At 39.0% G+C, this 12,818-nt stretch overlaps 1 protein-coding gene across 1 annotated transcript in view; it reads left to right on the forward strand.

Moving 5' to 3' along the window:
- LOC143282785 (intermembrane lipid transfer protein VPS13A-like) overlaps positions 1–12,818 on the forward strand; it is a 210,239-nt gene that overhangs the window by 119,345 nt on the left and 78,076 nt on the right. Inside the window, 3 exon segments of the mRNA XM_076588549.1 lie at positions 8,338–8,525; positions 11,206–11,277; positions 11,911–11,952. Of these exon segments, the coding sequence (XP_076444664.1) occupies positions 8,338–8,525; positions 11,206–11,277; positions 11,911–11,952 (302 nt within the window).

A 12,818-nucleotide genomic window follows, 5' to 3' on the forward strand; every position in this document is an offset into this window, starting at 1 on the left:
GATGACGTTTCATCAGCAGCGATAAACAAATTGTCCAAACATTCCTACAAGTTTGTCTTCCAGTGTGAGTTGACTGGATCTAATAACAGTAGCAAGGTGCGAAAGTTTGTTGAAAACAGGATTTGGCTGTTGAATTCTAAATAATGAAAAGCAGGGGTAAATGTGTATCAGGAGGTAATAGACGCTTCTTATTTATTAAAAAGACAACAACAAAACACAAAAAAATGGAATAGAGGAAAATAAGGGTCAATTTGCATGTTCATCTTTTTCTTTTTTCACATGTAGATCACATTATGTTTTCATGTTCATCATTTTTGTTTTCACATGTAGATCGCGCTATGTTTCACATAGTCACTTTGTAGTGGAATAGTACCCCCCTCCCCCCCCCCCCAGATCCCCACCCTCTGCTTCCCTTTCACCCCCATCTTCCCCCCTCCCCTGCACCCCCCTGCCACTCCCACCACCTCTCTCTCCTCTGCCTTAAATTGAATTTGAATAAGTTGCACAATTCTAGTCTTTTCTCATGTGTGTGTGTGTGTATATGTGTGTGTGCTTAAAACAGACTGTGTGTGTGTGTGTGTGTGTGTGTGCGCGCGCGCGTGCAGGCATGAATGCTTTCAATGCCCAGGCCTGGAATACATGCTGTGTTCCGTTTTTTTCCGTCATTTTGATTGATGTATATGGCTGTTCATGCTTACATTATGGTTACTTTGTGTTTGTGCATGGCCCTCAGTCACAGCTGCTTTGAGTTTGCGTGCCATCATATTTCTCACCTGGCCGTAGTGCTTGTGTACGCTCACTTTTTCTTTCTTTCTGTTCTCCCAGACTTGTTCGTGTTGAGTAAGATCTTGTTGTTCAGTGACTCATCCTCTGACACAGATGACAGATCTGGTAAGATCTTTCTCAGTGTTTGGATTTTGACAGATTTGTTGTCGGTTGATGTTCTTGTTGCCTGTCAGATTGGACTGATGTTTCGGTCAGTGTTAATCTGGTTAAGATTGTTTTTGGGTTGTTGTTTTTTTTTAAACAGTTCACTTTGACTTCATGTGCAGGTGCCTGTGTTAGAAACTGTTCTTGACGTTACTCTTTTCAGAATTGGTTCTTTGGGGTTTCTTTTACAGACAGGGGTTTTTCTGTGTTAAGTACTAAAATGTTAAAGAATATGTTGGTGTCTGTTTAGTTTTTGTCTCATCTGAGGTACAGATGGAGAATCCTTTTTTCTGATTGTGTGTGTGTGTGTGTGTGTGTGTGTGTGTTGATGTGTGACAGTGTGTGTGTGTTGATGTGTGACAGTGTGTGTGTGTGAGTATGTGTGTGTGTGTGTGCGTGTGTGTGTGTGTGTGTGTGTGTGTGCTCTTGCATGAGTGCTTTCAAAAACCAGAACAAGAACACATGCTGTGTACCTCCTCTCCTTCACTTTGACTGATGGATATTATTGTTCATGCTTATGTTCTTGGTCAGTTTGTGCATGACCCTTTCTCACAGTTGCTTTGAGTGTGTGTGTGTGTGTGTGTGTGTGTGTGTGTGTGTGATCAACCTTGTCAGCTGTACATAGTTCATGGGGCTGTTCACTTTTTGTTTCTGTCCCAGAAACCTCCTGGTCATCAAGTAAGATCTTGATCACTGATTGGATTTCATTGGTTTATTATATCAGTTGGTGTTCGTTTTGCATGTCAGATTGACTTGCTGTTATATTCAGTGTTCATTCTGTCGAGAATGTTTTTTCAAAGCAGTTCACTTTGATTTGTGTGGACTTGCAGATACCTGCATTAAAAACGCTCTTTACCCTTTATACGATTTTTGTTGTGTTTCAATTTTTTTGTCTTGTTTTTGTTTTTTGTTTTTGTTTGCAGACAGGAATTTTCCTGTCCTTTAAAGAAGGATTCAAATGTTCAGGAAAACAAAGTGTTGCCGTGTTTTCTGTTTTGTTTTTCTTTCATCTGAAAAACAAATTATCTGAGAATCCATTTGTGTGTGTGTGTGTGTGTGTGTGTGTGTGTGTGTGTGTTTCCTTTGTGTCTGTTTGGTTTGCTTGTTTTCTTTCTTTTTTTTTCTTTTTTGTTTTTTTTGTTAAGTTAAAAAAAGAAGAATCATGAGTATTAGCTCTGAAAGTCAGAAGCTAATTTGAATGAGACATTGCATGCAAATGGATGCTGACACGCAAAACGAAAAAATGAACAAACTTGCAGTGAAAGAACATTCTTAGTAAATGTGACAGAAACGGTTGCATCACAGCAAATATCAACACTTGATTTGGTCCCGTTCCCATGCTCCCTTCCTGAAGATGTAGGAGTGTGAAACTCCTGTTTCTTTTACATTAATATAGAAAGTTGCCTACGTCCATCGGGAAAGATTGGTGTCAAGTCTTGGTGTGCATTTCTGCTTGAGTTATACACATTGGCATAATTCATGATTTTGTTCAATGTCAAATTTGCAGTTGGTGCATTGCAGCAAATCATTTCAGTCATGTGAAGTGCAATAAATAGGTGTCATTTTCAGTGTCATCACCATCAATGTCTTCATTAAAGCCATCATCATTGCCGTGATCATTGTTGTCACCATCCCCCTCTTTCTCTCTCTCTCTTTTTTTTTTCTCTCATTTTTCTTGAAGATTTGTAAGATGAAAAGACAAGAAACCACCCCTCATGGCAAAGGAAATGTCTGGGGTAAAAATAAGGGTGACTTCCCAAGCTTTCTCACACATTGCAAGAAAATGTGGGTGCACGGAGCACCCTCCCCTCGCACCCACCCCACTTCCTTACAGTTGAGAAAAAGCATGCCAGGGGCACAACCATGCTTTCTTGCAATCCCACACTTTATTGTAAAGTTAGATAAAGCATGGGATTACAGGAAAGCATTGGTTAACAATCTGTTTGTGTACAAAAGCTTGTGTGCTTTTAATAACTGAGCCAAGAATACATGTTGTGTTCCTTTTTTCCTTCACTTTGACTTACGGATATCGCTGTTCATGCTTTCGTTCATGGCCAGTTTGTGTTTGTGCATGATGGTTTCTCACAGCTGCTTTGAGTGTGTGTGTGTCACCATGTTTTTCATCTTCAGTCTGAATGGCCGCTCACTGCCTGTTTCTCTCTGTTATCCTAGACTCCTCCGTATCGTCAAGTGAGATCTTGATCAATGCTTTGAATTCAAGGGATTTGTTGTCAGTTGATGTTCTTATTGCATGTCAGATTTCAGCTTTTTTTTTTTTTTCAGTTTTCAATTTTCAAGGAGGCGTCACTGTTTTCGGACAAATCCACGCATGTGGAGTGATAGCCTAGAGGTAACACGCCCACCTTGGAAGCGAGAGAATCTGAGCGCGCTGGTTCAAATCACGGCTCAATTTTCTCCCCCTCCACTAGACCTAGAGTGGTGGTCTGGACGCTAGTCATTCGGATGAGACGATAAACTGAGGTCCCGTGTGCAGCATACATTTAACGCACATAAAAGAACCCACGGCAACAAAAAGGTTGTTCCTGGCAAAATTCTGTAGAAAGATCCACTTCGATAGGAAAAACAAATAAAAAAAAAAATACACGCAGGAAAAAATACAAAAAAAAGGATGGTGCTGTAGTGTAGTGACGCGCTCTCCCTGGGGAGAGCAGCCCGGATTTTACACAGAGAAATCTGTCGTGATAAAAATAAATGCAAATGCTGTATTACATGTGCTAGGCAGTTGCCTAACCTGCAGCAGCATAACCCAAAGCACTTTGTCAGGCCTGGAGTGCATGCATATATGTATATTCCTTCCTCATGCATGTCAGATTGAAGTGACGTTAACGTCTGTGTTCATTCAGTTGAGAATGTTGTTTTTTTTTCAAAAAACAGTTCATTTTGATTTGTTTGAACATGCAGATTCTTGCATCAAAAAACGTTTCTTGTCTTAACTGTCTTCACAGTAGTTCTTTGGGGTGCTTTTACAGATAGGGATTGTCTGATCTGTTAAAAATGATTAGAATGTTAAAGAACATGTTGCTATGTTTCTCTGTCTGGGAGGTTTTCGTCTCATCTAAGTTACAGATAATTTGTGAATCCTTTTTTTTTTGTACATGGTGTATGTTCTTCAGTTTAACATCTATCCACATATTTTGACTTTAGAAGAAAAAAACAAGAGAGGCAAGGCCTTCAAGACTCACTTGTGATACACTTTAAAAAAAAAAAAAAAAAAGATCGTTAAAATGTGTTCTGTATTTGTTATTATAAAGCTTCGGGTTAAAAGAAAACGAAAAAAAAAAAGTCCTAATGGCAGATTTGAACCCTGTGTGTTCGGGTGAGAAGAAACTGTCTTACCCATTACACTATCGTGGTTCCTTAAGTGATGTTTAAAAATATTACATTTAAACATGCTTTTTTAAAGGGTGATAAATCAATTGCGGTATTCGCAGTGAGAACGCTGTTTAAATCATATTATTCTGGTGTATCTTGGGCATTAAAAAAATCTTTAAAGGCAATTAAAAATTCTTTTTAAGTCTGCGGTAAAGGAGACGTGGCTATCCCCGCAATCACACTGCAACATTTAGTCGTTTTCTCTGGATCTAGGTAGATGTACAAGTTTAGTTACACCCGGTTGACATGGTCGATTCAATTTCTCTTTTATGTTCATTCTAGTTTTATAGTTTTAAAGTTGATATGAAATTTGAGTATTATGTTAAACTAATAACATGTAGAGCCAAGTAAAAGTTCTTCTAAATGTCATATGAAGTGAAAAGGACTTCATTTTGAGAAAAGTCAAGACTGGAAATTTTTACGTTTCATCAATTCAAGGGTATTAACTCCCATGGTTTATTATTTTTAACTGTGAATTCCGACTGATTCTGTGGATATTTTTATGGCAGCTTGGGGCATAATACAGTAAGTGATGAGGCGTTCACAAATCTTTCTCTGAATAAATATTTAACGGTCTCCTTCTCCAACTTTCCATCACATGTTATCGTGTATTGTCAATTGAATATAGGATTGAACAGGCAGGTTAACAACTTGAAACAAAATGGCGTTGTTTGCGTTTGTGAAGAATATGAGCACGCGCTTTGAATATGTATAAATATGTGTACACAGTTGATTTTTGCCCATGACCTTTAGGGCTCAACCAATAGATCTATAAAGTCCACTCGTATTGATTTTAGTATTTTCTGAAAAAGACCACTTGGGTGAATGAAAATAGTGAAAGCCCTGTACACTGAGAGTAAAATACACAAGCTTTTTATGTATTGAGTATAATTTCAAAATGTAATGTTTAAGATGAGAAAGATCAGTTTGAAACAAATTAAGCCCCCTAGCATTAATTACAGATTAATTTCTCTTTCTTACTATCTGCACCAAAGACATGCAAAATAAATATAACTTCCATGTTTAGCAAAAGAAGTTCCTGTTTGAACAAAAAATGATTTAAAAAATGACTGCTCTTGTTGTTGTGTCAGAATATCAGATCAAAGTGCCAAATTTAGAGAATAAAAAAATATAAATATATAAGTAAATTCAGTTTGCATATAATTTGGCTTCTTTTTTATTTTTTGTTGTTGTGCCCATCCCAGAGGTGCAATATTGTTTTAAACAAGATGACTGGAAAGAACTGAATTTTTCCTATTTTTATGCCAAATTTGGTGTCAACTGACAAAGTATTTCCAGAGAAAATGGCAGTGTTAAAGTTTACCACTGACACAGACACACACACACACACACACACACACACACACACACACACACACACACAGACAACGGAACGCTGGGTTAAAACATACTCACTTTGTTTACACAAGTGAGTCAAAAAAGAAAAAAGAAAAAGATCCATGTACAAAGGACTGAATACCTAGAACAAAATTAACTGCAAACTTGATTTAATAAAATATCCAGCTTGATTGTGAAGCAAACTTTCAGAAATATGTATGTGGTGTGTGTATGTGTTTTATCTTCAGTTTAACATCTATTCACTATAAGTGTTTTTCGACAGAAAGGAGTATAAAGTAGTGGATAAAGGAAAGTGAATGGATGTGAATATTAGTGTAAAAAAGTGTTCATGTTATGTATCAGAGGAAAGGTATATTATTATAAGAAAAAGTCTAAAGAGATTGTGGTGTGTATTGAATGAGGTGTCATGGGAGGGAGAATATGTATATGCATATCAACAAGTATTAACCTACAACAATGTAAATATAAATAACAACATTAATTATAATACATCAAAGGAGGATACCAACTGGACTGTGTGTGTGTGTGTGTGTGTGTGTGTGTGTGCATGCATGTGTGTGTGTGTGTGTGTGTGTGAATGCATGTGTGCGTGTGTGTGTGTGTGTGTGCATGCATGTGTGTGTGTGTGTGAGAGAGAGAGAGAGAGAGAGAGAGTTTTTTCAAAAACTAGAAGAAGAATGCATGCTGTATTCACCCATTCCTTCACTTTGACTGATGGCGATTGCTATGCTGTCAATGCTTATTTATGTTCACGGTCAATTTGTGTTTGTGGGCGACCCTTTCTGGCAGCTGCTTTGAGTGTGTGTGTCATCATCTTTGTCACCTGTTTCTCTGTTGTCTCAGACTGCACCACGACGACGAGTAAGATCTTGATCAGCGATTGGATTTAACAGATTTGTTGGTGTTCTTACTGCATGTCAGCTTGAATTGGTGTTTTCGGTCAGTGTTCATCCCATCCAGTTGAGAATGTTTTTTTGTTTTTTGTTTTTTTTCAAAACAGTTCATTTTCATTTGTTTGAACATGCACATGCCTGCATTGAAAACATGCTTAACTTTACCCATTTTACAATTGGTCGTTTGGGGTTCTTTTTTTTTTTTTTTTACAGACAGCAGTTTTCCTGTCCGTCACAGAAGGATTAAAATGTGAAGGAAAATGTTGCTGTGCTTTCTGTTTAGTTTTTGTCTCATCCGAAGTACAGATTATTTGAAAATCTTTGTGTGTGTGTGTGCGTGTGTGTGTGTGCATGTGTGTGTGTGTGTGAGGGAGAGAGAGAGAGAGAGAGATTCATTCTGCAGAACTTCATAATTTGTCACTGGTCTAGGATGATTGATTCCAGTTTGAGTTGATGTTTCTTTTGTATTTTCGAGACTGTCTAAGAACTGATTAGGACAAGGGTATCTTTTCAAGTCTGTTGGAAAACTTGTTTTTGTATATGCATGCTAGTACCACATGGACATTGACTTTCTCTCATGTTGGTTTTTTTTTTTTCAATTTTGTTATTTCCTGTTGTATTTTTCTTGATTTTTTTCTTCTTTTTGTTTTGATATGCAGAAAGCGTATTTTTCATTATTCTTGATGCGCAAAAATGAAACTTTAAGCAATGGACGTTGAAATTGACCGATGTTTCCCATACCTTGCACAGTATGATACATTTTATTAATTGTGTATTGGTATCATTTGTGTTATTTTATGTCATATTTTGATAAGAATGAATGAATACTGGTATCAACTGGTTGGTTTTTAAGACTACAGCTGTTTAAAGAGTCGCTTCACATACCATACTAAAAATTGTGTAAGTATTATGATTGCAATATATACTATTGCAGCAACAACAGGAACAATGAGAACGACAACGACAACAATAATAATGATGATGAAAACCCCCCCAACTTAAATGGCATGTACACATGCATTCATATAACTTTGCACATACTCACCCATCCCCCCTCCTCCCCCACATACACATTAACACACACACAATCACACACTTACTCACTCATGTTGATTCCTCATGAGGGAACGCACACACATCCTCTCTCTCTCTCTCTCTCTCTCTCTCTCTCTCTCGGATGTGTGTTGTGTTGCCGGCAAAAATGCCAACTGTTACGATTTCACCGTATTTTGTTACGGTCGATCATAGTTTGTTCCGATGTTATGCCAAAGTCAAAATTGTTCCAACAAGTTCATTTTCAACTGCATAGCATGGTCACATGGTTTCCTGTCGTACCATTACCCAGACACTCTAGACCTGATGATCACGAGGCCTTGGTCTCAGTGATGATGCTCAGCTAATCATTGAGTGGACCAGTCAGCTTTATCGTTTGCCCAAACAGGAGAGAACCTGGCTAAATCAAGTGCTTGTATGCCTTGTAGATGAAATATACGGTTGCTATTGGGCTCGGAGTCCAGTGTGTTCCTACCAAATTCAGCGTGTTCCTACCAGACTTAATGATTGTTCCCACAAACACCTGACATGGGTTGGTGCGTTCCTACCAAACTTCATGATTGTTCCCACAAACACCTGACATGGGTTGGTGCGTTCCTACCAAACTTCATGATTGTTCCCACAAACACCTGACATGGGTTGGTGCGTTCCTACCATATTTCATGATTGATCCCACAAACACCTGACATGGGTTGGCATCTCTGTGCAGGTCAGTACAGCAGCCTGGATGAGGTGGACGCAGGGGGAGGAGGAGGAGTAGGAGGGGGCATGGCGGGGGAGGAGGAGGAGGAGGAGGGTGGGGCGGACAGCTGCCTGTACCTGATGGTGGACTCCATGGACCGCCTGCAGGTCAACCTGACCCCGCAGGGCGTGGCCGTGCTGCAGGACGTCACAGAGGTAGGGAGGGGTGGTGGTGGCCCAACGGTCGCGTGTCTGCTAAGGAAGTGAGAAAATATAATGATAATGATGATAATGTATTGTACTTATATGACACAAACTCCCCATAGATGGGTTCTAAGCGCCTCACATGAAACAGTACATATACAATAGTGCATTGCACAAAATAAGAGCACATGTGGACATAAGAAGTGGTATCCATCAATGCAATACAACAGATTTGCAGATATGAATAATTGCAGGAAAAAAAGGCACAAAATAACACTCTACACACACACACGTGTGCGTGCATACACGCACACACACACACACAGAGCAAATGCTGACCCACAAGCACACACACCACAGGAACACTCAAAGGGAGGAGGATACAAGGGGAGTGTAGAGGAGACGAAGAACTATGCTTTGTCACATCGGAAATCCATTTTGAACAAATGGGTTTTCAGTTTTCTTTTAAAAGAGGACAGAGTTGGTGAGTGCCGGAGATGCAGAGGAAGAGAATTCCGAAGGTGCTTGATATTGAAAATCGGATGGTAATAATGATAATAATAATTATAGTGATAATGATAATAATGATTAGTATTTAGATAGCGCTGAATCTCATGCAGAGACGAATCAAAGCGCTTACACACCAGTCATTCACACTCTTTAAAATCTGATCATACATATCCAAAAAAAAAAATCCCACACATGGCAGAATTTTCTCCTTCTCACTGGACCCTAAACAGCAGTGGTCTGGACACTGGTCATTTGGATGAGATGATAAACCATTGCCCCGCTTGTAGCATGCATTTAGCACATGTAAAGAACCCACAGCAACAAGAGAGTTGTCCATGGCAAAATGTCCTAGTAAATTCCATTCTAATATATGCGCGTGTGTATATATATGTATGTGTGTGCATGTGTGTCTGTATGTGTGTGTGTGAGTGTGACTGAAGCTTAACTACTTCTTCTTCTTCTTCCGCATTCCCACTAATTTGAAGCTTGACTGAATGATGCATGAAACGAATGATGAGTGTGCTAAGGCAGCTTTCAGCTGGCTGTACCCAGGTTGGCAGCCTGCTTCATAAGTAACTGTGTAAAGCGTTTGGAGCTTGGTCTCTGATAGGGGATAGGTGATATATGTGTTTCCATATCCATCAATTATGTGTTTCCATATCAATCAATTATGTGTTTCCATATCAGTCAATCAACATATGTGTCTGTGTGTGTGTGAGTGCAGTTGTGTGGGCACAAGTCTGCCGAGTGAATGTCAGTGTATCTGTGAGATGAGTTTCAGTTTCAGTTTATCACTGTGTTTGGACAAATCCATATTCACTACACCACATATGCTTAGTCAGGCCTTGAGTGCATGCATATATAATTTTTTGTGTACCTATCTGTGTGGATTTTTTCTTTGGCCAGAGGACAACACTCTCATTGCCATGGGTTCTTTTTCGGTGCGCCAAGTGCGTGCTGCACACGGGACCTCGGTTTATCGTCTCATCCAAAAGACTAGACTCTCAGTTCGATTTTCCAGTCAGACTTTGGAGAAAGGGTGAGAGCCGGATTCAAACCCAGACCCAGGCCCTCACAGACTCGCTATGTTGGCAGATGAGCGTCTTAACTCACTCCATACGAACGGCGAAAGAGACGACATTAACAGCATTTCACCCCAATTACCACCATCAAAATATTGCAAGTTGAAGGCTCTTATACTGAAGAGGTGTTTGTTGACAAAGAATACCACAATTCTGATGACGGAAGCTAAAGGTTGGGTCATTCAGACACCCACTGGACATCCGAGGGGTCTCTGTGGAGGAGAAGAGAGGACTGGCCGTACTGAGTGAGTTAAGGCCAGACACGGTAGTGAAATTTTGACCAAAATCATGATTTTTTGTGATTTTGGTTTTTTCGCATAATTTGCTTCTTCAACATCTAATCTTTATAGTCCGTTTCACCTGGGTACTATATTCACTTAAATAAAGCTTCAAACAGCATCAACATGTGTGATTTCTTGTGAGTACAAGCACATCTCTTTCTTTTCCTGTTTTCTCAGTTTTGTGTTTTGTCCTCGTAATACCATTTTTCAAAATGCTAATGCTCAAAAACTTTAAAAGATAGCATGTTCAAACTTAGTACTTTCTTTCTTTATGTATTCATCTTTATTATAGTGCAGTGGTTTGTATAGTACTAGTAAAAGAATGAATATACACTCATTTGAAAAAAATGATGTCAAGGAATTTATACTCATTTCAACAAAAAAATAATAATAAATGTATTTATTCAAATTCCAAAATACCACTGCATTATAATAAAGAACAAATACAAATAAATCAAACAAACAAATATCTATAAAGGTACCGAAGTTCTAAGCTTTTAATTTTTTTTGTTTGTCGGCCATTTTGGATTCGTTTCCATTTAAACCGTCACGACAAATTGCACAAAATGACCTTTTTAGACATGTTTAGTCCAGTATCTTTGCATACCATGTCACAGAAAGCCATAAACTTCAAGTTTATTTCATACGTTTTTGTGCTACCGTGTCTGGCCTTAACTATTCTGCCACCTTTCTTTGTGAGATGTGCATAATGTATGCAGTCTGTTCGCTCTGACTCCTCCTGGAAGCTGAAACTGAAACTCTGCCTGCCTTTTTTTTATTTTATTTATTTATTTTGTTGTTGTTGTTGTTGTGCCTCAGGCCCTGACTTCCCCTTCAACTTCTGCACTGTGCTCTGTGAGAGACAAGCCCAGCTTTGAGATTGAGAACAAGGTGAGTGCTTGTGTGCTTTGATTCTGGCTCTGTGTGTGTGTGTGTGTGTGTGTGTGTGTGTGAGAGTGAGGGTGGATGGGTTGTGTGTGTGTGTGTGTGTGTGTGTGTGTGTGTGTGTGTGCTTGGGTACATAATTATGTCAGTACAACACAGCATCATTCTGACTGTAAATATTTGTGTGTGTGTGTGTGTGTGTGTGTGTGTGTGTGTGCATGGGTACATATGTCAGTACAACATAGAATCATTTTGGCAGTAAACATTATTTTCTTGACTGAATAAGTTTTCTGGTGATTGTGTGTGTGTGTGTGTGTGTGTGTTTTTTTTGTTTGTTTGTTTTGTTGTTGTTGTTGGTTTTTTGTTGTTGTTTTTTTTGTTTTGGGTTTTTTTGGTGTGTGTGTTTGTGTGTTTCAACTTTGTCTTTACATCTTAATACTTTAAGTGATATAAGACTGGGGCTGGGGAGAGGGGTGGAGTGGGAGGGAGTGTGTGTGTGTAGGGGTAAAGGGGTGAATGTTTGCAGAATTTAGAAGAAAAACGCATGTGTGCGTGCATGTGTTTAGGCATGTGTGTACATAGACATGTATAAGGTCATTGATTGATGTGCATGCTTATGAATCAGTTCATGTTTTTCAGCTTGGATTACACAGCTATGTGACATTACACCCAGATGTCAAGGTAAGTCGCACATATGTAGAACACATTTTGTCAGTGTGTAATATGTACTGTGCTTTGTCATTGTGCACTGTAGTGTTTACCCGTTGTCTTTTCTTTTTGTGGCAGGTTTTAGTCATCACAGACCTAACATCGTGCCTTGGTGTAGTAATCATATTCATGTGCCTGTGTTATTAACTGAAGTCCTTTGCAGTTTATTCGTTAATCTAATTTGCATTTTTTGTATGGCCTTGCTTACTGGGCATTTATATGCTATTACTTTTATAGAGAAGCAATATTATCAAAAGCAAATGCATTAAATGAGATTGTTGGTCTGTTTAATTGGTTGATTTTCCTTCTTTTTTGTTGTTGTTGTTGTTGTTGCAAATAAGCACTCGTTTCACTTTTGTCCATAACAAGATGTTAGGAACAGGGGTCATGATGGCTGCCATCAAAAGAGGGCACTAGCTAGCGGGACAAAGGGGAAGTTACCTACTTCCGGGAGGTTATCGGCCGTAGTTGCTTTCGTTTTCCCCGCATAGGCGGATAGTAGTTTGGACAGGACAGGAATGTCAGACCCCTGCTGAAGTCTGCACTAGTTGGGTCACAGTAAGTATGTTATTTAAACGTAATTTTAGATAGAAAATTTCCTTTGAATTCTGTCATTAAAGTATTTGGTGTGCTCACTCAAAATTGTTTCGGTAATATTTTACTGTCTCAATGTCTTTTTCACACGAGCAGCGTATGTCATTAACACAAAGGGGACTTTGGTTTTTGTTGTTTGTTGAGGACACCTGAGTCTCATTGTGGTGAGGGTTGAGGGGAGGTGAAATTGAGCTCCTGGTATAATAAAGGGGTGGAATCAGTAAACTTGAACACCCATGGCAGAT

The sequence above is a fragment of the Babylonia areolata genome, chromosome 6 (assembly GCF_041734735.1).
Source record: "Babylonia areolata isolate BAREFJ2019XMU chromosome 6, ASM4173473v1, whole genome shotgun sequence".
NCBI lineage: Eukaryota > Metazoa > Mollusca > Gastropoda > Neogastropoda > Buccinidae > Babylonia > Babylonia areolata.